The sequence below is a fragment of the Egretta garzetta genome, unplaced genomic scaffold (assembly GCF_000687185.1).
Source record: "Egretta garzetta isolate BGI_Z169 unplaced genomic scaffold, ASM68718v1 scaffold369, whole genome shotgun sequence".
NCBI classification, from domain to species: domain Eukaryota; kingdom Metazoa; phylum Chordata; class Aves; order Pelecaniformes; family Ardeidae; genus Egretta; species Egretta garzetta.
Window position 1 is genome coordinate 252,255 of NW_009260837.1, and position 27,082 is coordinate 279,336.

The window sequence follows — 27,082 nt, forward strand, 5'->3', positions numbered from 1 at the left end:
TGTTTTCAGCAGAACTGCTACCCTGGCTGTTAGTCTCAACATGGACCAAACGCAGATGCTTCTTGTCATATTACTAATGCACACCTGTTTATATGATACAAATACATGTGTGTGCTGGCACACATGATGAGAATTGGTCATATATCTTCTCATATGTTCAGGCCATCCATCAGTTATGAGATGAGAGGCACTTCTACTTTGGTTCTGTGATGGACCCACATACGAACCCACATTCCAATACTTGTCCACTGCATCACAAAAATACAAGTTTCTTGTACACAGGAAGTGCACCCTGGACAAAAAATTTAGAAGCAACGAAGATAACCCAAGTTCCTTTATTTTGTAGTTTGACTCTTCTTTTTATCACTTCTCTTTTTCTCTCCCTTAACATATTATAGTCATTCCAGAATATTGTGAATAATGAAAAAAATTGAACACCTGTGATATTTTTCTGCACATTCCTATTTATCTGCAAGTGCAAATAAATGTTTTTAATTAGTCTAAATGTTTTAACTGGGACTGAAAAATAAAGATGAACCTAGACCAAGATGGAATTATTACAAAAGTATATAATCAGAATCAGCTTTATACAGTACGTTCAGTGTGCTACAACTTATAAAACCTAAAACCTGTATAATAAGATGAATGAAAACAACAGATGACAGGATGACATAAAATGGGTTGTGTCAGTTGAATGGAAAGATATGCAACATTAAAAAGTCATTAGACACTAGTTTCAAATTGAGCTGTAGTACAGTATATATTCCCCTGTGCTTTGTAGCCAGTATAATGCAACTGTGATGGGAAGATGTTACTTTCCAGCACTGAAAGGGCAGCTTAGATTTGAGTCAGTTCAAGTATGGGCATTCATGCTGAGTCTTTAAACATTTTTGACCAGTGGTTCTTTTTAACCCGACTACAGATATAGCCAACTACAGACACGTGTATGATAAGGCAGGACCATTAGACTGTGCCAGAATTAAAACTGCTCACAATAAAGTGCACAATCAGTAGTGCAGGTATAAATTCAGCATTAATAGTAATGCTACATCATGTCAACTCTTACTTTCAACACATTTACCTGAACATGAAGTAAAATGAAAAGTCTGTAAACAGTGAATCTTTCAGGTAATTTATGAAAATTGAGAGCTCCCTACAATCTCCACCTCTAAGGCCATAATCCTTATCTTTCCTGTGCCAAAGGAATAACTCTACTGGCTTCAACTAGTGAGATAAAACTTTGCTAGAAAAATCTTTTTGAGAGAAAAATTCTTTCTAGAGTAAGGTCTTTGCAGTATGTGCTCATACTTAACTTCTAAACTAAGAATTTTTATGAGTAAATGCAGAATTCACTGAAACAGTTCCAGGTAAACTAAGCCTTCAATTATTCTATCTTAATTTGTCCCCCAAATCCAGTTACACTCAACTCCTAGGTGACTTTCTGCTGTACTAGGTAACTATCCATTAAGATAACCCAACTTCTTTTGCAAAAGTCACTTGAGAATGACAAAATGCTGATGTAAAATCACTACCAGCCTAGCTCAGAGTCAAGTCAAATAATCTAGAGGTCAATGTCCACATCATATTTCCATTCCTAACAACCACCTAACTGTAGTATCTTTAGCACTGAAATACTGTTCCTTAATTCACTACTTAACCAAACACTTTTAGGATAAAGTTCAGAAAATTTGAAGTACACAGCAGTATTCAAGAACTATTTCAAAGGAAGTATCTCTTCTTTTGATTGTGCCAAATCCCTTCAATAATTTGAACTCCAAGTAAGAAAAACCTTCCACCTTACCTTCACCACTCCATTTTCATGCATAGTGATACAGTTGTTGGGATCCTCTGAAAGCTGGTATAAAGCCTGAGCTGTAGCTCTATGAACTGATGGATCACTTGACTTCAAGTAACGTACTAAAGGAGCTACAGCCTTGGTTTCTCCAAAGGTAACTCTATTGCTCCCCCACATGCAACAGTGGGAAATGGCCTCTGCTAAGTGGCGTCTTAATTTGTCATTGCTCTGAAGAAGGTAAAAACAGAACAAAATAAAGACAGCATAATTCAATGCAAATCTCATAGAAAAGCAAAACTGTATTTTCAACCATCTTTAAGGCATCCCAATTTAATTGCAGTACAATTAAAAACTGGAGAGAGCTGTAAGGCATGGAGGTAGTAGTCCCTTACTATCTCTTTGCAGGAAGTGCTGTGAATTTTTATATTATTTCGAAGGTGCTTTTAGACTGACTTGAAATTAGATAAGATTAGCATTAAAATGTATCATATAACCCCATCATTGAGAGTCTCTCCATGGTTCAGATTTATTGCTCTCTTGACCCTTTGTGCTTTTTGCAGGCGGCAGCTGCATCTCTCAAAAGCAATGTTCAGCAACAGTGACTATTAAAATGAAGCTCATCTTCCAAAGCAATTTTAGTACCAGCCACAGAGTGTTTTCATGTCCAATACACATCTCATAGAGGAAGGATTCTACAGCTCTTCCTTGTAACTGCTGCAAAATCTACTGCTCTTGCCATAACCTTTTAGTTGGGTATAATGCAGTGTGACATAAGAAACTCAGATACTTAGTATAATATGTTTAGAAGTTACTCACTGTGTTTGCTAGTTTGGACAACAGGGGGATGACTCCATGATCTGTTATAACAGCTAAGTTTTCTTCGTCTTTAGCTATATTTGTAATGGCTGCACATACACTTGCTAAAACTTCTTTATTCTTTGATTTTAGCAAATTGACTATCAGTTCCAAGCCACCAACAAAGGATCGAACCATTTCCCCAGCATCCTAAATGAGAATCAAAAGAAACATTATTTTTAAATATTCAATCTGTACTTATATTCAAATGTTAAAAAAAGAAATTGGCATGACATAATAATTCAAAACTGCATCTATTGCTGTGTTGCCTTCACCAAGAAATATGGCTAATTTGGAACTCAGAGCTCTCTTGATTGACATATGTGAGACTGTTTTACATACCACCATCTAGTCAGAAATTCAATGCCTAAATAAAGGTACCTAGTGTCATTTTAGATACCACAGAGTATTCTTTACAGCCTCAAGCTGTTACTCCAGAAGGGTGCAAGTCTCCCTTTTCTGCTGTATCATATTCGATAGGTGGGTGCCTCACATACTTTAGGGCATCTAGACAATAGCAATAGACACCCATATTTAGGCTCTCACAGTGTCTTCTATATCCTACATTAAGTCTGACAGCTAAGACAAGAGTCATAATACTATTTTATTGCATCAATGCAAATGAGTATTCAGGAATACTTAAGAGGGGAGATTACAAAACTTACGACAGCAACTGTGGGAGAACCACAGTGCACCTCAGAGTATGAACAATGAATGTAAAATGTGACTAAAGGGCACAAACATGACCTGGTAAAAATGTCTAAGTACGCTCTTAGAAAAGAAATAGAAAACTAAGCAGTGTGCCTTGATCTTGAATACGGTATGCAGATCTAGTCCATCTTTTCCATCTTGAAAAAGTTGTAGTAAAATTAGAAAAGGTTTAGAGAAAGGCAACAATAATAATCAAAGGTAGGGAACTGCTCTGCAGAAGGATTGACTGACCAACTAGGACACTCAGGGCAATAAAAGAGAAAAACGAGGAGTGGTATGATAGAGGTGTGTAGAATATTGAGTAGAATGGAAAGGGCACACAGGGATCTTTCTTCTAGGAGATGACCTCGGAGCATCAGCTGAAATTAGCAGGTGGCATGTTCAAAATAAAACAAAGTTATTTTCAAACAAAGCATGGTTAAGATGTTGAAGTCCTTGGAGCACAATTGCAGTGGCTGTTAGAAGTTTACATGTTAGAAATTAACTAGACAAATTCACAGAAAAAAAAATCCATTAAGGATTATTCAATATAAAAGTATTCCCTCTGATTTAGAAAGTTCCTGAGCCACAGATTTCCTGAAGGTGGGAGAGCATTCTGGGGAGGCGAACCATGGCTACAAGCTTGCCCTGTTCTGCCTTTCCTTAAGCATCCCTTGTGGGCTAGCACAAGAAACAGAATACAGTGTCAGTGAACCTTTGGTCTGATGCAGCACTGGCTCTCCTCACACTGGTGTTTATTAGTCAACTCAAATTATCAAGCACGTGTTTACGTGCCAATGCATAAACCAGAGAAAACCAGCAGTTTTGGCACTGCGAGGCTGAACTAATGGGTATGGAATTCATTTGGTTGCCTCAAGAAGAGAGGAATTGACAGCATCTGATAAAGTGACATGCAGCATACAGTACTTCATGTACCTTTAAAAACACACAGGGTATAATTCTAAGTTTTGTTTAAGCACAAATTCTTTACTGATTAAGTTACACAGTCACCAACCAATGCTATATACAAAGATTCATTGCACTCCTTTAAACTGAGATGCTTGAAAAGAAATGTATCTCTTTCTTTGGTAAGATGTTCTACCATGTAAGATTACATTATTTTAGACAATCTCTTTTCAGTTTCCTCGTGGTCAGAAACAATGCCAGAATAGAAAAACATCTACTTCTTTGAATGATTTTTTACATGTTTATTCAATCTGTGGGTAATCCTAAGCAACATTTTGCCAACAACCATCTAGAAGGGGTTCCCAGGATGCCTAGTTATACAGAGCCTGAAAGACAACACTGCAAAATGCAGCAGCATTTTCAGAAACTTCACTGTAAACATACTAATTAGCAAAGTGGTGGATGGAACTTCAAGTGCCTAACCTGAGGATATCAAGTATTGCAATGTAATCTGGAGAAATCACCATTTCTACTTGGAATGGGCCCATCAGTTACTTTAGTTGAGTGGACCTCTATACTAAGCTTAGGTATTTATCAGGACTTCTTTATAAAACCTATTATCCAGGCCAACATTTTTTGACAGATTTTCTACCTTTCAGATGTGGATCTGGAAGGATGAGTAGTTCTCTTAAAGTTCTTTGCCCAATGAATACAGAAACTAGGAAATGACTTAATTATGGCTAACAAAGGTTTCTGTAGAAACATAATACTTAAGAAAAGCAAATGAACTATTGATTACAAAATAGATATAGGTCAGAAACCACTGCGAGCAAGAACTTCACGTGGGTTTTGATGGTCATCTAAATTTTATGGAACTATTTTCTAAAAGTATGCCATTAATGCCCAAATCGTACCCTTCACAAAGGGTAGTGAAAATAGGAACTGAAAATAGGTTAGAGGAGATTCTTGGTGACATCGTGGTGGCACATCTGCAAGTGGCATTGGATGGCCTGGGTCAAACTATTATTACACTGGAAAGAGAGTAGAAGTGACTGGCTAAATTGGTCAGAAGTAACTTTGTAGAAGAAATTTTAGCCTATTCACCTCAGTGATGGTAAATGTGTGGAGATGGAAAGAGAGGTCTGCAAGAGAAACTTCTTTCATTTGCTTCCTTCAACAGGTCAATAGGAGAATTTTGAATTAAAACTACCAGACAGTCTGCTGAAACCCTTTTGGACTGAAAGGTCTTAGGACTTAATGGAAGTGCAATCATGGATAGTATGAAACTTCCTAGGGCCAGCGAGTGACCCTGAGACCAAGAATGGATTTGATTATATTTATTTCTTTTTTGGGGGCTGATTTATGAACAGAGTAGGGCCCAATTGTATTGTGTTAGCTTTGCTGAGCAAATCCATCAAATTGCTCATGGACTTGATAAATAAAAATTCCAGAGGATGCTGCAGTTCATCTTTTTTAATTCTGGGTCCAAATGTCAAACAGAACACTTAGCTGTGATTTTTCCTTCTCACAGAAAGCAAAAGCAGTGGGTAGACCCATCAACAAAACATTTTCCACCACAGGCAGTGTAATTCTTGAGACTGGAAGGGAGAAGTTAAAGCCATAGAGTGTGAGGGTCAAAACCAGAAGCCACAGCATGTGGAAAAAGGGTAGTATCCAAAAGAGAACTTTGTGCTGAAGTCCTAAAAAAACCCAGAATGAACAAATAACAGAGATCCTCACAGAAATTAAAAGAGGATCTAAATGTTTATGCAGAAGAAGGACAATAAAGGTTTGTGACTCAGAAGAGCAGCTGAGAGAAACAGAGAAGGAAGGGCAGTGCTCTGCCACTTTTATTACCATGTGAGCTGGCTGTAAAATGAGGTGGGTTACAGAGTGTTTCCTATGGATACGCTAGCATAAAACTTTCTCTGTCATTGGTAGTGTATACATACCACAATGCAAATGTATCTACAGACAATCACCTAAGTAAAAACAGTATTTCTCAATATCAGTTTTCATGTTTGTCTTGAAATTTTAAAATTTGACCAAAGGCGGTAGATAATGGATTACAGAGAAAGATTTCTACACAGAAATTTCTTACCTATACTTATTAGAGGGCTAGACAGCTAAATGAGCAGACATGGGAGAAGGAAAGAAAAGGACGTATTTTACATTTACTTCAATTCTGTGAAACTTAGTACAGAAGTGTGCATTACCTTGTGTCGAAATATTGGCTCAACAAATGACAAAGGCTTCTGTTCAACAGGTAAGCTCTACAGTAAAGTGCCTAAGATCTGAAAGGGGCCCTGCTATACATGGAAATAGTTCTGCTTTTCTGCATGGTTCAGCTATCAGTGTACTATTATTCATGCTCTTGAAAGATTTTCATGAAGAGATAAGACAATCTGTGTTCCATCTTAGTGAACTAATATGTACATTTTATATTTTCCTACCTGTACATATTTTCTTTCCATGTGATTATAACCCTGCTTGTTAAATTTCTCTTCGGACAAGCTTATACTTTCCACATTTCATAAAGGACTACGGTCCAGTTAAACTGATGGAATAATATATAAACAATCCAGTAGTAAGTAAAAGAAAAGAGTTTCAATAATTGTCTGTGAAACAGCTAAACACAAGGACAGAACCTTCTACCAGTGATGAAAAGCAGAGGGAAACTGCAGAAACCACATGTCAGGAAAGTTTCCCAAATGTGACTGTGGGTGTAGTCTGGTGGTCTGTGCAAGACAAAGAGAAAAGTAAAGCAGCAAGAAATTTGAAGAACAATGAGCAGAAAGAAGGACGGAAGTGAGAGCTTTAAAATCTATTATGTTACTGACAAGATCTTTTTTTTTCAAAGAATTTTAAACAACAAATGCAATCTTATTGGTATGATTTAGCAAAACCACATACTTGCTTTGTACAGTAAATGTCTATTTTTTTTTTTTTTTTACTGAAGGTTGTGTATTTATTCTATACAATTGCCATACATTAAAGATATTTAAAGAAGAAATTATATGAAGTTGTGCCTGTGATTGTGGAGGTCTGGATTTAATTCTGTCGAATCTATGTTGAGTATACTTGTATTAATGATCAGATAGCTGTTCATACTATAAAGTCTAAAGTAATTTCTGTGATTTCAGTTTCCAAATACTCTTGGGCATTTTCATCTATACTTATTTTTATACCAGCAGAGAAGAAAAATCTTATATAACATATCTTTGGAAGTCTTTTTTGCACTTCTTGTTTCACATAGAAAAAAATGCAATCTTTAAATTAATTGATACACAACTTTCTTTGTGAGACTTCACCCAAAGGGTTTGTCATTTCTAGCTATTAGTGTGTGATAAGCTTTCACATTTACCTGCAGTCCTTAAACTTCATGGTAGAAATGTAAATGTCATTGTTTCAAAGTCTGGGTAGTTTACTATTAGGCAATAACATGATTTTGGTATTGAACTTGAAGTGGAAATTGTTCCAGCCCAAGACTACATTTATACTTCAGTATTTACATACTGCAAACTCTAATCTATTAAAATAGCCATTAAACTACATTTACTTTCTTTAATGTTACGTATGAAGTTATTCAACAAACTTCAAGTATTTTGAAAAGCGTAGAGAACATCTTAGGATACAGCTATACAAAAAACAACTTGAAAGAAAAGAAGAATGCATTTAAGTGCATTTAGGTAATTTACTCTCCCCCTTACCTATTGTGACAAAACCTGACTCCTTAGTTGTCCTAACAAGGCTACTCAGTTCAAGTAAGGCAGGAAAAAAAAAATGGGATGGTAAGAATAAAGCCTAAGAAACAGCATTTGTAGATAAAAATATTGATATAATCATTCCCACTGATAAGCAATAAAATAGATAATTTTATTGTATACATCTGAGTGTATGCATTAATGATAGGTTGAATGCTTCTGTTTTAACAATAATATTTCCTGAGCTGAACAAAGAGGCCAAACACAAAGACTTTTAAAGAAGCAATAAAAATGTTAAAAAAAATTGGGGGAAGGGAAGCAAGAACGTTTTGCTGTATTAACAGGAAATATCTTCATTTGAAATCTTCATCATTACTGTAACTTTTAATGTAATATTTAACCTGAGGTGACAGATATGTAGAAATATAGATTGTTAAGCTACATTTTAAGTGGCTGAAGAAGACGGGAAGAGATAACAGGATTTTTCATTACTTCACATGACCACATCTTCTAACTAGTGGGCAGCAAAGTTTTTATCCTCAGAAAGTACAATAAATATTATTTCAAAACTGGATTAAAAGGAAAGAGTTTGCAATCTCAAGCAGTAAAAAAAACCCCTATCTGGCATAGATGCTGAGCCCAGCAAAGTTACCTGCTGTGCTAATAAAAGCCTCATCTTGCTACTCTTTAATCACATATTTTCATCTTGCTGAACTGCATGAGTATTCACAAAATTTAGTTAACTTTCCCTTTTCACTTATTTCTACATTGGCTTCTGCCAATGTGAGACAGACCAGCTTTACACATATTTTTTTTAATTAGGAGCAGAAAGCATTACAATATTTGCAGAAAGACAGATTTGGAAAAATCACTTGATCTTTGCAGTATTTATACAAGGAGAACGTTTGGGGATTTTTGAGTTCTCTTGTCATCATATTATATGTTTTTTTGTGGTTATTTTAATTAAGTAAATAAAATTCATCAGCCTTAAGTTGAGACATACAGTTCTTGTAAAAGAACTACTGAATTATTTTGTAACTGAATTCCTTTCTTATTTCTTCCAAAATGAATACTGGCTTCTTTATTTGAAAGACTGAAAGCTAAACACTGTATTACAAAAACACATTGTGTTTATCTTTAAAAATGCTCTACTTGAAAGATAAAAGTTTCTCCACTAAAAAAAAGTAGTATTTCACTCTTAGAACTTCTTAAAAAGCTTAAGGTTTCAAAGCTAATTTGTCAAATTGAATTGCTTTTGCCCAAAAAAGTGATATTATTGCTGTGCAAATAAAATTTAGTTATCAAGACTCATATTTAAACTACCTTTCCTTTAATGAAGGAAGCTGTCCATTTCCATCCCCTATTGCCAGCTGAATAACTTATCATCCTAATGCACAATCCAATTTAAAGTTCAAAATAAAGAAATGCAACAGAAAAATTATTGTATTATAGCTGTTTAGTGAAAAAGGGAAGCACAATTTTTATAATGAAGTTTCTATTCATTTTTCTTATTAAACAATGGTATTATTAACCAAATTACTTTATGTTTAAAGGCTAATTTTATTCCTGTCTATACAGCTGTGGAGGCTTCCCACTGCAGCAGAACTGTTGAAGAAACACCTTGTAAGATGAGACCACTTCACTACATCTCACAAGTCTTCTTCTGCGTTGTAAAAGTGCAATGCGTTGGGAAAACAACAGCAGTCAATCAACATGGATTTTCCTGTCCTCTTCACCTCACTGAAGCAGCTAAAGCCAGAGCAGCAAAGCAGAGCAGCTTTAACATGGCTCTGATGCTACTCTGTAGCTTGGAAGAGCAGAATTCCTTACTCCTGCCTCTTCAGGGATTTGACCATCACACAGTTAAATACTTGGCACGTATATTGCTATTGATAGTTTCAAGAAACAAAAGCAAAGTCCATTAGCCAAGCATACAGACCAAGAAGTCATGCAATGCAAGTTCTCTAAAAGATGGTGGAGGAAAAAAAAAAGGCTGCATAGTCAGTCATGCTACTTCTAGTAGTCCTTTTGTCTATTGTTTTTCTTACTTTTCAGTCTGGCAGACTACACCTACTCTTCCTCTTCCTCCTCACAACTCTCACTGAAGTTCAGTCCTGGGCAAATGCCAAAATCCTAATTTTTTTCACAGAAGCAGTGAAACTACTAATATCAAAGTCCTTAGAGGCCACAGTAGAGAAAACATCATGATTACTTTGAAAAGCATTTCAGTAATGGAAGTATGAGAAACAGATAACAGAATGACTGGAAAAACTAAACATTGTTTCCATTGGGTTTGGATTGAATTGAATCCAAATAAGTGTCTAAGCAAACTTCTTACAATTATTAATGTGTTTATGAGATTGTCATCACTAATATGCAGTTTGATATTGTAGAGATACAAGACAGCAATATTGGAATGTTCTGAGGACAGTCTAGGTAAACAATCAATGCACTGACAACACAAACTAATAAATTGTTAGAACAATTATTGCTTGTGTCTTTGCAACTCTGGCATGGTTCCATAAATTAAGAGTAGTATATGAGACGGCAATCATATCATATTGTACCACTTACCATTACAGACCACTGAGAATCTGAACAAGAAGCATGAAGTATAAAATATGTTATAGTTCAATCAAAAGCTTCTGTGCTAGATAAAGTGATTGCTTGAAATTTTCTGGTTTATATTATGCAGCAAATCAGACACAATGATCTCCATGGTCTTTTCTTGCCTTAAAATCTATGGAAGTCCCATGTGGCAAGTGAGAAAGTAAAGATAGGGAAAAAAGTGAGGTGGACAAGAAGGAAAAACAAAGAAGAGATTAAAAAGAAAAAAAGTGAGGAGGATGAGGTTTAAATTTTTTATAGATTTTTAAAATCCAATTAGCAAGTCTAATTTAAAAGTACAGAAGCTACATGACAAGTTGTTGACTAGCATGTGTAGCTACTATAAACTAAGTTTCAAGGAAAGCTGGTCAAATATTTTCCAGTGGAACAGTATTCCATCAGAAAATGCTAATGAAATGGAACCAAAACCTTCCATAAGAACACAATGACTTCTTGAAAAGTTTTGACAGAAACCAGGCAGAAAGGCAGGCTAAATTACCAACGTGCCTCTTCATCTTTTCTCTTGTCAGCCAGATGGCTGGTGAGTAGCCTGCCAGGCTGCTTGGCTTCTGGTTTTCACAGATTCCCTGACTTCTTGCCTGATGGGCTGCCAAACAGCTGGAAAGCCAGGTCTCCAGGAGCTCCTAAGCTTTTTGGCTTCTTATGGTCTCCAAGCTCTCAGGCAGCTGCTTTGCATGGAACTTAAGACCAGAGGCTCCCTGATGAGGGAGATACAGGTTATACTCTTAGATTCCTTTTGCTTCCCAGCTTTCAGGTTATGTGTTTTACAGAAACTGGACATTAAGGACCTCAGCGCAATTTATGGCAGTCCATTCAGGATCTCTAGGGTAACATATCTATAGGTGGCCCAAACTCTTCATGACAGTTGGCTCACTAAACTTCTAGGCAGCTTGTGTCAAGAATCATTGGACAGGCTGGTTCTACATGCACCCTGGCATGCATGGCAGCCAGCTATGGATTCACCAAGTCAGGTCTAACTTGCTGGGTATTCTAAATCTCCAAGGACCCTGGTGCTCTGGAAGGCCTGAGGGGCAAACCAAAAATTCCTTTTTGTCTCTCTTATAGTACTCTCTTGAAGTTTAGTTCATAACAAATGCTTAAAAGTTGGAAAGTCTATATGCAGATATCAGGGATTAAAAACTGCATAAAAATGAGATCAAGTATAGAGATGTAGGTATGATTTATGTTAAAAATTATAATGTCCGGAGAAAACAAATAGGAAAATGGAAAGAGAGCAGTAAGAACACTAAGTTTGAACTGCCAAGGTTTCTGTACAGGATTGCAAGAAGCATAGCAAGGAAAACAAAGAAACTGGAAAATGCTGTACATACTCAAGCAGGGAATTTTATATTATAGGATTAACCAAAGAACGGTAAGTAAACAAGAATGTATTCATACTACTTAAGTAAAATTTTTAAAATATAAAACAAATTAACAACAGTGTGCAGTATGGGGCATCTTTATACACTACAGTTTTAAATTAGTAAAGTGTGTAAACAAAGCATCTTAATTGATTTAAAACAGCAAATAATTTTATTTGTTAAATATCAGAAGAATTTCCATGTTCAACTACCTTTCTTTGTTACTTTTAGTAAAGAAACATTCTCTGTGGTTACATAACATATGGTTACGTTAAAATTTCCGCAACAAGCAAAATCTATAGAAGAATCCTAAATAGTATGGGTCATCAGCAGCATATTTTCCACCCACAGGTTAACTCCAGACTTCTGGCTCCAGTAGAATTCCCTTCCTCAGTATATAATTCTTTTGCAAGAGTGAAGGCTACTCGACCTTCACACATACCCACCTCATGACCCTTCCCTCTTAAACCTGGTTTAGTTTTGATTTTGGGGTTTTTTGTGCCAGTATGGACATTCTCTTTCCCCATATATAGGAAATACACAGGCAACTTTATATGGCTGATCATCCTTCATCACTCCTATGAAATTCCACTGAAGAGCTGAAAGGGATGCAATAACTTGGGGGAGAGGGGGGAGGGGGAGGGAGGGAATCACACTTTATCAGAAAAGTGTGAGATGTCATTTACAAGTATGTTTTAAGAAAATTGAGTAACTTTCCCTCTCTCTTCCCTCAAATCCCCAGTTTCAGACTGTTTACTTAAATTATTTTGACAGACTTCATACGTAGTTGGCTTCCTGAAGTTCTTTAAGAAAGCCTTTACAATTGTAGCTGTAACAAAGGCTAAAACTGAAACTTTGAAAGTTGAAAGCTGATACACAAGCACAGACAAAGGACAGAGGAAAGGATTACATTACATCACATTACCATTCCTCTTCTAATGTTTGCACCCAAAAATCTACTAAATATGTGGATGGAAAATAACCTCTATAATATTTTTTTTTTTTTTAATTTCAAGACATACTATGTAAAAGTTACTCTGAGGAAATAGCTATTTTCATACAAACTCAAGCTGGCAGTGTTCCTCTTACTGGCACAATATCTTTGGATGAATTTTATAACAATCCAAATAACATCTTTGTAGAGTTCCTCTAAATTTTTCTGTTTGGGACGATGTATGTTGGGAAAACACTATAAATACTGTTTTTCAAAGAAGCATCATAACCAAATATTGCCATTCCAACATCAACAGAGTTCAGTAGACTTTTCTTAGCCATTTTTCATAATCAGTTGTGTTTCTTGGACAGTGCACTTACACTTCGTCATTACCAATGTGCCTGCAGTAGTAACTTTTCCTTTTGGAAGTAAGCAACTAATTAATAAGAATTTGCTTCTATTAAGATAATTCCTTTGAATAAATTACATTCTTGTCTCTTTAAGACTTACATTTTAGAGAAATGTATGAACTAATTTATCCAAAATAATGAGATATTTGTCTAAGACTCACAAGTAGCACTCACAGTTGTTTGTGCAAACTTTCTCAGGAGAGTTCTACCACCCAAATTATATCACTGCCAGCCTACCTGTAAGATCTTCACTCATCAAGAAATTCTTAAGGCTAAAAATATTTAGAACTAATCCTGGCATACAGAAGTGATGACTGACACCAAACCAATATTATGGCTGTCAGAGCTGTAACAGTTTATGTACTACAGTGTACAATTTATATCCTCTATTTAAAGTCTTAGGTCTGTCATGGACAAAATATCACTGACCTATACCATATTGCTATAACAAAGAAGGTCACTTAGCTGTATCATACTGACACCATTTTATTCTATGGGAGGTACTCTGAACCAGCTACCATAATGTAACTATTGACATACACAATCTAGGGTCACGGGAACTTGGATTCTGCTCCCCTTGCAATTAATTCCCTGTCTAGCAGCAGGCAAATGAGTTAGAGCCAAAAGTTCAAAACTGGCTAGCACCTAAACACCCTGAGAATTCAAGTCTTGGCCTTTGGTGACTCTTATCCCACTAACAGTAAAACAGAAATGGCAGACTTTCCGATCTTAAACAGATTATGGCGAGAGTAAGGCATGAGAGATAATCATGTACTCATATGCTATGACAATAAATGACCTATCGGTATGATAGATTAGCTTCTAAGATTTTATAAATATCATATAAAATAACCTTTCATTTGTATTTACAGAAAATTTCTGCAGAAAAATGGATGTTGCATTAATTGTTATCAAAATCTGTTTCTGCTACTATTAAGAAGTTTATTTCATCTATGAACCTCCACACTACAGCAGAGAACCACTACAGCTTCCAGAAAAGAACACAAAAAGAAAACAAATCCAGATTCCAAGCTCACAGTTATTTGCAACATGGTTTGCAGTCCCAAGCACAGGCTTGGAAAAGCCAGAATGCACATAATCCTTTCAAAGTTATATACTTATTACTGCTCTTGAATCAAGCACAGCATAAACAAAACTGCTTCTTGGAAGATTGTGTAAATGGCTGAATATTATTAACTTTGAATAAAAAAATAAAAATTTTGTTTAGATAGAAATAGTTACTGCACTTCCACAGTGTGGCTATAATCGCTGCTTTATACATATTTCCTTCCATTCAGTGTCAGAGGAAAGGGTATTATTGGTAGGTTTGTTTCAGTGTGCCACTCTGCCTCAGTCTCACACAAAGAACTCTTTGTGGGGTCACAGATTAGCATTTGGGCAGGCAGCCAAGAGAGATGAAAGGAGGATGGCTACACTAAGGATGTACATAGCTTACACTCATCAGATACCCAGGGGAAAAATACAAGAAAAAAATCCATGTAGTCTATAATTTCAGTAGCTGTCCTCTATCCCCTTAGTTTCTGAAAATGTGCTTTTAGTGGAAGCTCCAGCAATGTGGAGTTCTACTTTGGCACTACAGGTTGCAGAGTCTTACACATAACAAGTATTACCTCAGTTCTGAAATCAAATAATATTTTAACATTCAGTTATAGCAATATTGTTCAAGAGAGAGGTAGGTATATTCATATCTTGACAGATGAGACATGTATATACCCTGCCATTAGGTAACAAAAAACTTTATTATACTAGAGTGTGTATGTTTAAAAAAAAATTGAAAGACAATTCAGAATAACCAGAATGCTTGAAAAATGCTTAAGTTATAAAAATCAAGAACAAATGTTCTCACAATACTTTCATCCATATAACTGCATCTATATCCATCCATCTATATAAATTAATAGCAATCATACAGTGATGAGTTTCAAAATGGAAACACTGCCTGCAAAGGATGCTAAGGTTATCTAGCACTTGCAAGGAATTTCCATTCTTTAGATAGTCAGGATCTCAAATGATATGTAGAAGGATATATATTTGTGGTACAGTAGAGAGAAGATGCAAAAGCTGCATTAAATATGGAGGTAAATAGAAACAGAAGATATTACTGTACAAGGATTAAGGATAAAAGTCTACTTAGTATTCCAGGAAACTTCTAATGGGAAACAAAACCTTCCTCATTTATTTTACCGCAGGTCAGTGGTAAGAATTCACTGAAGATGACTTACAGCTTATAGTCAGCATTTTATCTCTGTTTGGAAGCTGACATGAAATAAATGAATAGCTCAGTCTTCTGTGCACAACTGACCTGCACAACAACCGCTATTCACAGCTGGCACTTTTTGTTGGCAGTCTGAGCAGAAAATCTAAGGATTACATTGGCACTGAGTCTGAAATATGCTCTGAAACCAAATGATGGTCTCTCGAGAACATAGCTGAAGTATCTCATAGTGGAGAACAACTACAACTACCTGTGCTATTCATAGCCTGTGAGTAGAAGCTTTCTGTTTTCAGCATTGTCAGATTTTCAGCATGCTTTTTTTGGGAACAGTAAGTTTAGGTCCTGATAAATTATTAAAATAGATTTTCCAAATACAGTAAGCACCGTAAAGACAAAACAGAATGCTACAATGAGTGCTAGATGGAGGACTGTTCACTTTTGAAAAGTGAATACATCAATTTTTTTAAGCAGTTAACAGAAAGAAATAAGAAGAGCGTAAGTAGTAAACAGCAAAGTATTCCTGGAAATCACCCAACTATAAAAATTATGTGTGAGTATACATATAACAAAACTATTACTTTAAATACTTTCTTACCTTAGCATTTTCAATGCAAGGACAAATAGCCCAAGCTGCACTTGCTTGAACATCTGGATTAGGATTTTTCAACAATGACCATAACAAACGAACTCCATCTAGACGGTCAATTATCCTATTGCAGAAACAGACCAAAAAAAGAGATAATCAATTATGGAGCAGACAATGTTAAATCTGAAATTATATCAGTTTGTTTGGAACACTGCTTTAAAAAATATTGGTATGATTTTCTTTAACATACTGTTTTGCTTTATGAGTTTGTGTTTTGTTGTCAGCTAATCGCCATCAACATAGTCAGTAAACATTGCTTACTATAGCAGATGGGTGTGAACAAATGATGTAAAGACAGAACATGTTTTCTAACTAAATCTCATTAATGCTGTTTACTTTTTTCTCAGCTCTGTCATTCAAAATGCTTATAGAAGATAAAGTAAAGTAAGCTGCGTTATAAACAGAACTCATATAAATGTGAAAACAAGCATGTGAGTTTTTAATGAACTGCATGCAAAGTGAAATCTGAATTCAAGCATACTAGCTTCTTTCATATAGCAACAAATACTTTCCAAAACAAATATTTATGCCCAAAACTATGTACTTAACTTTTTATTCAGTCTATGCTTAATGTATTTACCTTACTCTATGACATATTTTAAAATACTGTTTCTAATCTTGCATTAGAAATTAAAATGGTCACACCACAGTGCATCCTTTGTTGAGTACGAATAACGTGTAACTTGTTTCCCATGTGTTCCCTACCAACAAGACTAACACTGAACACTATGTTATAATTACTTAAACACACTGTAATCAAAGTATCTCCGTGACTAGCTGAAAAATGAATTATCATCAGAATCATCTCTACACCATCTGTGTTATGTTTACATATCAATCAGGCTTGGGGATCGTAACTTCACATTAGGGTCCACTGAATGCCTTAAATGGAAAGGAAGGTCAAACAAAACTTAATAGCCTTTACAAACATGCTTTTTTTCAAAAACATATGTTAAACCTAAAGCAGATGAACTGAAGATAAAGAAAAGCAGATATACCTTCATATTCTAACCTCAAAAGTAAAAATTCCATTGTAAAATTAGTCTACATCTTTAACTGTAAATACTTGAGAAATTTAAATACAGATTGTGCTTAAAAACATCACATAAAGCATATCACTTGTGTTCACGATTCATAGGTTTACCATAAAATTTTTAAACTAATATAAAATTAGCTTTTTACGTAATCTGACCATCACTTGAAGCAGAAAAAATAATTAAGGATATGAACTCTGCCTAAAATAACCAAAGAGTTTATTCATAATGCTTTCATCAAACTGCTTAAACAACTATGGGTTTCAAAAATAATACTTTTTGCACAAAGCTATGGCTGAGACACTGCAAGTTATTTAAGATCTGTTAATTTTAATACAGCTTATTTTACATACTCATCTCCAAATCAATTGCAGGAAAATCATCATTCAAAGGACAAATTCAGAAATCTTAAATGCATCAAAATAAAACAGCATGATCACAAACTACACAATTGCATATATATGCTCAACATAGTAAGGACGACTTAAGTAAAAGCTTCAAAACAAGCTCCAACACTTTTAAGGAATTTTAACATTACTTTCCTGTCATTTCAGAAAGCACTAGGAATTTTTTATTGGAATTAATTAGAAAAGAAGCCATGAATCTTTCTTCTAGTCAAGTAGAGTACTGACCATTTACCAACATGAGGTACTTCCTCCCAAGAGGGGCTAAATATAAATGACCCAGCTTCAACCAGTATATAAAAATCAAGAGATAGAAGCCAAACTCTGAGCTCAGCTTTTTCCACCACACTTAAAAAAACAAACTCTAGGCTGATTTATCTTTCCTTTTTTTTTTTTTTTTGAAGTTTCCTTTTCAATTTAAAGTTTACTTTCATTTTCTTTTCAGTTTTCTTGTCTTAAGCTTTTTAAGGTAAACTAGCCTTACTCTATGGCTCATTTTCTAAAGAAGAGTTTTGCCTTTTGCTTGAAGACCAGAAAGACCAGTTGTCTAACACCCAACAGAACAGCTCTGAGTATCTGGAAGTGTAGTCCTCTGTCCATTCAACATGTATAAAATCAAACTAAAAACCAGAACGGACAAAACAATCAATCTCCAAAGTACATTGTTCATCACTGATTACTGCTTTCTCTCAGTTACACTAGATTAACTCAAATGAGAAGAACTCTACAAACAAGAACGATGCTCTTAGAGCCTCATACTGGAAGAATTATTGTTATTTAATCACCATACAAGCACAAACCCTTTTATTTTCATCTTGCTGAGAACATATATTTGCCAATTAAAGAAAGCATTGCTAAACAAGTGACTAACCCTTTCTCGGTTCAATTTTTTATCTTTCTATGGTTTCACTGAACAATGTAGCAGATGAAGAAACTGGGTGCTAAATGAGCATATCTGCTATATAAGCAAAGGAAACACTAAAATAAATGGCCCTGAAAAATGTTTCCTCTATAAAAGTGCTTAGACATTAGTTTCCTTTCTATGTGAAAATTCCTTTTTAAAGTGGACAAAAATACACATTTAGGTTTCTTTACAAATAAACAAAGAGATGGGAAAATAGACCTGTAATCTTGAAAATTTCAGCTCTGACGGCATTACACTAAACAATATTCTGATTAGGGTTTGTATATAACTTTTGTATCTAATTTTCTTCCCAGAATTTATTATAACATCATTAGCAGGTTGCTGTAATAAAGCTACTTACCACAGTAAATGCAAGCAAACATACCTTAGAATTTACTTTGGTTGGCATTCAATTCTGTATTCACCCATAGCTAGTACATTAGTCACTCTGTAGTTACAGTCACTTAAATGATAAATTTTATAATAATTCGTTGACATTATGATGACACAATTAAACTACAGTTAAACCTGTATTATACAACCACTCATGGGACTGCTAAAGGACAGTTCTTTTAATAAAGATGCAAAACATTGCCTTTGAAAGCTGAAGGGAATCTCATAAAAGCTGAAATAATATATTTAGTTGATATAAAAAATCTTAATATTTAATATTTTAAAGTTCAAACTACATATATGTAATGTCTAATGTATAGAACACTATTAATAGTCAAAATCTTAACAGGCATGAAAGTCACCTGAAGTAGAAATGTAAACTTTATTATAGGTAATTGCCTTCTGGCGCTTCACTGTAAGTACATAACAATATATAAATATGCAGAGTTTGGAAGCAATATCCCAGGTTCTGAACTGTTGTTGCTCTATACCTTAACATAGCAGAAGCACCTCACAATAGACCTGGACCAAGATGGCCAGCGGCCACCTCTTCTGATTCAAAGCTCTGTGCCTTGTTGTAGACTGTCCTTATTTAATCACTGATACAATTTAGAACGAGGTGTAAATTATTCTACTACTCACAATAACTCAAAGTAGTTGTACTGTCAGTTAGAAATAGCTGGAGTGAAGAGGCGCTCCAATCATGCACTCCTGTGCTGGCCAGACATAACTAGAGCAGAGATGAAGGGGTATGCATTTGACATCACTCCTACAACTGCAAGGTGTATCAGCAAAAGAGCTTTCTGGATTCCACAGAGAACAGCTGACATATGATGTATATGGAATATGTCTTATGGGCAAATAATTTTAATGCAATTAAACTCATTCAGAGATTACTGGATTGTCTAGGACAGCCTCTGGGAAATCTCAGGCTACAGTGAATAGGTATTTGCTATTTGAGCAGTGCAGATAATTTAAGAAGATAATTTTTTGAATTACTTTTGTTGGCTGTTTACAGTCAACAGTTGTCTAATAAAGACTTTTCACATAATTTAATTTAAAAACCTTGGTATCATGACATCAATGAACATCATGAGATGTCTGTGCAAGATGTGGGTTACAAGTCTAGAAATTTACTTTATTTTGCCTAATATATCTGAAACTAGCAAAGCTGTTAATCTGAAATAGTGCTTCTCTTTCAGATTCAAACTTAATATTGAACATTTCCAGTAGAAACTTCAACATGTATTGCTTAAACACACACACACACACACACACAGAGCCTAGACATCTGTTTGTCATATCTATCATCTTTTTCTGTTACAGTGTTATTTGCCAGAACTTTTGAGAAGCCTAGTTTAATTGCCTGCCAATTTAGACCACAAATACAAATGTAAATAAACAAACTTATACTGACTCTGTATTGTGCACACTGGTAAGATTACAGGGTTTAATTCAGGCAGAATGTAATCTTGTCTTTTTTGAAACCACAATTTAGCATGTTTCTTAAAACTTCCACTAGTTGCTGTGGACTGCTTTGATAAATAGTATTATATACCAATGACTCAAACTCCATCTGTTTGGCTAAAATAATTGTACGTTTTAGTTTGTAAGATACTAGACACTCAGTTTTGAATACTAGAGATGAAGTCTATAGGTTTTCAAATGAAAAGGGCAAATGAAAATCTAGTGACAGTTAAAGAATACACACTCGTCCTCTGTTTTTAGTAAGAGAAATAGAGTAACTTGGAAAAAGTTCCTCAAAAAGACAAATGTACATAAAAGGTGTGCAGCGGCATCTCTGTCAGTGGCTGTGCAGCAGACTGAGTATGCAGAACACCTTCACACTGTCCACATAATAGTAAGGAAGTGCAGTCACATAGTTATGCTTTTTTAAGAAAAGTAAACTTATTTTTTGCTGTGAGAGAAGCTGGCTGCTGTTCTTTATTTTACATAGCTCAAAGGGGTCAATAAGAATCACTTAATTGCTTGAAGTTGCTTTAAAGTAAAGGCTTGGTGCAGAAAAATAACACTACTATACCTTCCATTCAGTAGCTGTAGAAATTAAAGCGTCAACTAGGAAACATGACAGAGATAAAATATATAAAAGACATATATAATCTGTAGATCCACCTATGCCAATTCACTAGTCTTCTCTCTTTGTCAGTGCAGGCTTCCTCCATGGAACATATGATAAACATACAGTATTTCCCCCAGAAGTTAACTGCACTGTTTCATAGAACACTCTCAGGTTTTTATTTCTTATATTAATCCCATCCTCTTCATTACATCTTTGAATCATTCACAGAAACTACACGAGCTCCACTCTTGGTCTGTATGGTTTCCACACACCTACTGCTGCAAGTATAACCACATTCAAAATAGAAGGCTGCTCAACTGAATATTTAGTCTCTAATCCACACTTTGTTAAGCACACAGGCAGCTAATGAAATGCAAGAATATTTCTGAAAATTCTCAATCTTTAAGAGGGCTTGATACTCCCTTTAAATTTTCCTGCTTTGTTCTGGGTTTCCAGTACCTATGAAAGTCAATGATAGCAGAATCCAAAAAAATCATCATAGTTTTCAGAATTTCTGTAGTGCCAAACTAACACTAACTCTTTAAACAGTGCTTGTCTGTACCAGATGACAAAGAAAAGCCTTAAGACCTGCCAGCCAAATTTGCCAGGAGAAAAGCTAATAGTAGAGAACAACTGATCTCCTAGAACCTGTCAAGCCATTCTGAGGAATAAGTGATTATGAAACAAGGAATGTAATAGGGATCCAGCCAGATGAACCAGGAAGACCAGAAACAGCAAACTATGAAACTGCAATAGGAAATTCTCATCACCTGTATAGACTTACAGGCTGCAAGTGGCTTGGCTTTGCTTCTTTTCTAGAAGACAATCTTGGCACATGTGTGGGGTTTGTGTGGCAAGGTTTTGAAAGCAGGGGGCCTACAGGGGTCGCTTCTGTGAGAAGCTGCCAGAAGCTTCCCCTATGTCCGACAGACATGTGGCCCCTATGGCCACAGCAGCCAGAAGAGAGGAGTGAGAATATGCGAGGGGAGCAGCCCTGCAGACCCCCATGTCAGTGCAGCAGGAGGGCAGGAGGTGCACCAGGCACCAGAGCAGAGATTCCCCTGCAGCCCCTGGGGCAGCCCCTGGTGGGGCAGGCTGTCCCCCTGTAGCCCAGGGAGGCCCACGGGGCAGCAGATCTCCACCTGCAGCCCGGGAAGGACCCCACACTGGAGCAGGGGGATATGCCCAAAGAAGGCTGTGACCCCGTGGGAAGCCCATGCTGGAGCAGGCTCCTGGCAGGACCTGTGGCCCCGTGGAGAGAGGGGCCCCGACTGGAGGCGGGTTGCTGGCCAGGCTGGTGACCCTGTGGGGCCCCACCCTGGAGCAGTCTGCTCCTGAGGGACTGCAGCCCATGGAAGGGACCCACACTGGAGCAGTTCATGAAGAACTGCAGCCTGTGGGAAGGACTCAGGTTGGAGAAATTCGTGGAGGACTGTCTGCCGTGCTGTAGCAGGGGAAGAGTGTGAGGAGGAAGGATGAGGAGCTATAATTTCAATTCCTGCTCTACTGGTTTGAGAGGAGAAGAAGAGAGAGGTGGGAATCTTACCGCTGTGAGAGGCAGAGCACTCTACCAAGCAAATCATTTAAACGTGTGAGTAGTGGCAGTATTCATGTTTTAACTAAGCATTGTTTTTAAATATTTCACTGGATTGTTATCAAACTTATCCACAGCTGGACGAATCATGCCTTGGGAAAAGATAGCAGCATTATCTTTTCTAGTACTACAAGTCTAAATAGCACAATACATCAGGTACATGTCACAGTCTTACAAATAATAATAGTTTCCATGTAATGTTTTTTTTTTGTTACTACTGTAACAAGTATATTCTACTCTTGACCTAAGACTTTGCTTACTTATTAATGTTTTAAAATATTTTAAGAAACATTTTAAATGTTGAGAACATTCAATAGAGAATGTTTTCATATGAACCAAATTCAACATTTGATCCCTTTGTCCACTCTTTGCAAACTCCATAAAATATTGTCCCAAACAATCTGTACTCTCTCCTTCTTAAAAACAAGATGGACTTTGTTCATCACAATTTTAGCAGCAACTTGTGTTATTTTTGGTGCTTATACTGACCACATTCCAGTAGGAAGCTATCCATACTGGATACTACAAGTGATAGTCCTGAGTATTGGAGTATGTCTGAGGTTTTAAAAATATTAACTTATATTTATTGGCGTTTAAATTTCTCAGGTGATTACAATGTTAAATCTGCTAGATTAATACATTACCCTAAAGGCTGATTTTTAGTGAGATATGTTGTGAAAGTGATTTCATTTATGTATACTTTTATGCTATGTGGCTAACCGTTCATACAACTCATGTTTACAGTTGTGTACCATCTAGCCTTTTGCCACTGGGTGACAGCCAAAGCATGAAAACAAAAGCCCTATTCAGGACAAGAATTCCCTGCGCTGTTAGATGAATATCAAGTGAATTATGCAAATCAGAACAGGAGGAGCTTAATAAAACTCTCTTTCTGACCTTTCTTATGTATAAGGAGGGAAATATGCTGAGAATCTTGAGGTAAATATCCCTGTAAGGGAACGGTAAGCACAGTAAACGCTGACCTCAACATTCAACGGGAACACTTAATCATAAAACTCGAGGATCTTTGTAAGCTGTACAAATCTACATCACAAAACCAAAGAGAGCAGCAACTCTCTCAGTAAAAATACAGGCTTTTTCTTTGGTTTTGCAAAGGAATAAGAGGGGAGAAAAGGGTCACAAAAAAGGCTGAGTTTGTAAATGGAATGATGGAGAGGGACAAAACATAAAATACAAATAAGTACTTCAAAATTTTTCAAATTATTTTTCATGACAGTAAATGTGCACATTTCCTTTTGGAATTGCTTTCTCTAATTTAGGCTATTATTTGTGATTTGAGAATAGATGTAGAAGGAGAAAGCAAAACAGGTTCCTATAATACAGGACTTTAAAATGGTGATCTGTAACTTCGAATTTTAACTTTAATAAAAATCAATTTACTAAAGTTTTATCCCGTTTTCCCCAAAATGTAAAAGCTTTACACCCTATATACTTCGTTAAGAATTTTTTTTTTTTTTACATATAGCACATTTTACAGTAGGATGTGACTAACCCACACAGCCTTGTGGAAAACAAAACTTAAAATATCCTTTTAAGTCAGATTAGACTTGACTATATTTGTGCCAGAATTATGAAAAAAAATTTCAATATTTAAAATGCTATGAGTATTAATAGCTTACATCATATTTTCAGGTTCTGTTGCACAAGCTCCCACTGCTTTGGTGACATTCACAAGTAATGCCTGATCAGTTCCAGTAAGTAACTTCACTAGAGGTGGTATTCCACCACATTTACGGATAATAGTTCGATTTATTGGCTCTTGGCAACATTCTCCCAGTGCTCCGACGATATTTACAAGGACTTCTTCAGGCTGGTCAGTGAGCAATCCCACCAAAGTTTCTACGGCTTTATATTCCTGAAATCTAAAATACAGAAATTAAATCAAAGTTGTTATTTTCAGTATGTTACTGTTATAAGTTTAATTTGATAATTAAAGAATAATTATAATTGAAATATAATGTTTACTTTCTGTATGTAAGGTGTCTCATTGAAGAAATCACAATACAGGTAAACCACTTCAATCAGTTCTTGAATGTGTGACATACAGCATAATTTCTTACTCTACCTTTTTAAATACATTTCTCTAATTCAGCTGTCTAGAAATCTGCAGAGCAGTTTGAGAGTTTTTTAAAACTTGACATGTGGATGCAACATCTATAAATAGTTGAAAACATACTGCAAGACTGGCAAGTACCGTTGGCATCGTAACATCCAGCACTTTTTCCTGCCATGTTAACAATTGCTAGAGCGGTAGTTTATCATACCCTCTTCCACCTCTCTGGACCAAAGGACCACCCTTACTTTTCATTAAATGTTAGCCTTTAAAGTCTTTACCCTGATCAGGTCTATAGTTCAGGCCTAATAAGTGCATTTTCCTAATGTCAGACCTATAGTTCTAGTACATTTCTATTGTACTATGTTAGATTCTATTTTGAAATCAAGTAATAAATTGACAGAAATTTGAGTTGACTGCTATATTAACACTTCCCTCATTCTTGATAGCAGTTTTGGTACTGCAAATCAAAAATATGTTTTTTAAAATCCTGGAGGTCCCATCCTACAAACCGATGCATGCTAAACCTCAGAAGTTCATCTGTCAGAACAGGACTTTGCTCCTCAGTACTGGGGTTGTCTTCTAAGTTAATTTTGTTCAGAACTTTGAAGATTCTTAACACTTAAAAAATATTGTATCTTTCTTTCATACATCTTCTGTGATACACCTTGACAATTCCACTTGGAGTATCAAGCTGGATCTTACCTGTATTTTAGCTAATACTTTGATTTATACCTTTGTGTAAATACACATAGTTCCTCCCCTAAAAAGACAATTTCTCTGAGGGTACAGAGTTCTCATTTGTGCTTCCCCATGGCCCCTAGCTTCTGGAAATGTCTGCTTGAGCTACAAATACTTGTATTTTCCAGGAATCAGTTGTGTATCTGGCTTTTCTTTCAGAAAAAAAAATAGTATTTTTGAGATTATTTTGATAGCAGAACTAGAACTCTTTCAAAAAAAGTTAATCTTTCCAAGCTGGTTTATCAGTATAACAATTAAAGTAACTGAGAAATGAGAAACTTTCATTTTTCATGATTCAAGCCTTTGCTTAAGGAGGAATCTTCCTTTCTTTGTTCACTATAATTTGGAAGTGTCCTTGCAAATTTTTTTCAAGAGAAAATATCAACAGTATGAAAAAAGGACTAACAAAGCAAGCAAACAATTAAAAAAACTCCTGATTTTCTCTGGCTACTTTATCTGTGTTGCATATCAACTGCTTTACAGATGGAACGATATCAGCTGGCTCTGCGATGGGCAGGCTACACTCTGACAGCTGTTGGCTCGGGCCATCTTGTGTCCAGAAGCAGTACGGCTGCTTGCACGCAAACTACAATCTGAGCTAGTCAGGCCCAGGCACCTGTATCAGGAAACTGCTGAGTCAGCACAACATCTCAGCAACGTACTTCAGGTATAGGAAATACTGTGGAGTAGTTCAAAGATAATTAAGTGGCCCTGCAGGAACCAGCAGGGTTTATTAGTTCTAGCTTCATGCCAGACTCAAGCTCATCCCTCCAGACCTACTTACGTGTTTTCATATTATTCTCCCTCCTTGTTCTTTAGTGTCCTCTCATCTTGAGTTTGGATAGGGTTTACTGCTTCAGACTCAGCACTATATAATACACACAAATTCAGCTCAAGTCTGGAGCTGCGCCTGGCTAGTAACCTTAGTGGAGTGTCAAGCACTTGCCAAAGATATGTGAGTAGCCCAGCAAAAATCTGTTTGCATTTGGACAGAATTATTGGCTACAGCTATACTAATAAATAAAACAGGCCACGGCTCATTCTCTAGCCCTGAGGACAAGCAACACAACATAGCATCCATATGGCTAAAACCTCTTACCCTCACAATCCAGGGTGGCCTCACCCATTCTGCCTGATGGAAACAACCTGCTGCCTGCACTGTTCCCAAGGAGTGTCTGGGCACTGTCTGGGAGAGCGCTTGCTGGCATGGGCCAAACTGTGTAAGGGACTGTGCTAGCAGTTAAGCAGTATGGATAATCATAACATCGTGCCTGAACCCTGAAATATTTGGCCCTATTTAGTTTACTAGTACAGAGTGAGCCATTCAGTCCATCTCATCACTGATTGATGCAGAATCAAGATGCCTCTGTGCAGACACTCAAAGCCCAGAGGAAAGAAGGATAAACCTTCTAAAAAGCAAGGTTACTGTGCAATCAAGAATGCAAAAAGCAGTAGGACAGCAGTAGAGTATGTAAAGACCATGGCTCTGTATACCAATAGTTTGAGAACTCATTTAGGACAGTAAAAAGCCAGACAGTAAAAGCTTATTACTGGAATTCTTTCTGATTTTATCCAGCAGATATCTATCATATCTGCTTGTCCAGCAAAGTACACTAAAATTAGGACTGCAGGAAGAGGTTAGCTCTTACTGATACTCCTTCCAGCCTATGAATCTTGCATTCCTCTGTACAGA

General features: G+C 36.2%; 1 protein-coding gene across 2 annotated transcripts in view; it reads right to left on the bottom strand.

Moving 5' to 3' along the window:
- Positions 1-27,082, bottom strand: part of ARMC4 (armadillo repeat containing 4) — an 87,336-nt gene that overhangs the window by 23,429 nt on the left and 36,825 nt on the right. For both annotated transcript variants that reach the window (XM_035902432.1, XM_035902431.1), the window contains exons 15-18: positions 24,215-24,457; positions 16,115-16,229; positions 2,612-2,800; positions 1,802-2,023 (exon numbers count right to left, since the gene is read on the bottom strand). In XM_035902432.1, the coding sequence (XP_035758325.1) occupies positions 1,802-2,023; positions 2,612-2,800; positions 16,115-16,229; positions 24,215-24,457 (769 nt within the window). The remainder of the gene's footprint in view (positions 1-1,801; positions 2,024-2,611; positions 2,801-16,114; positions 16,230-24,214; positions 24,458-27,082) is intronic.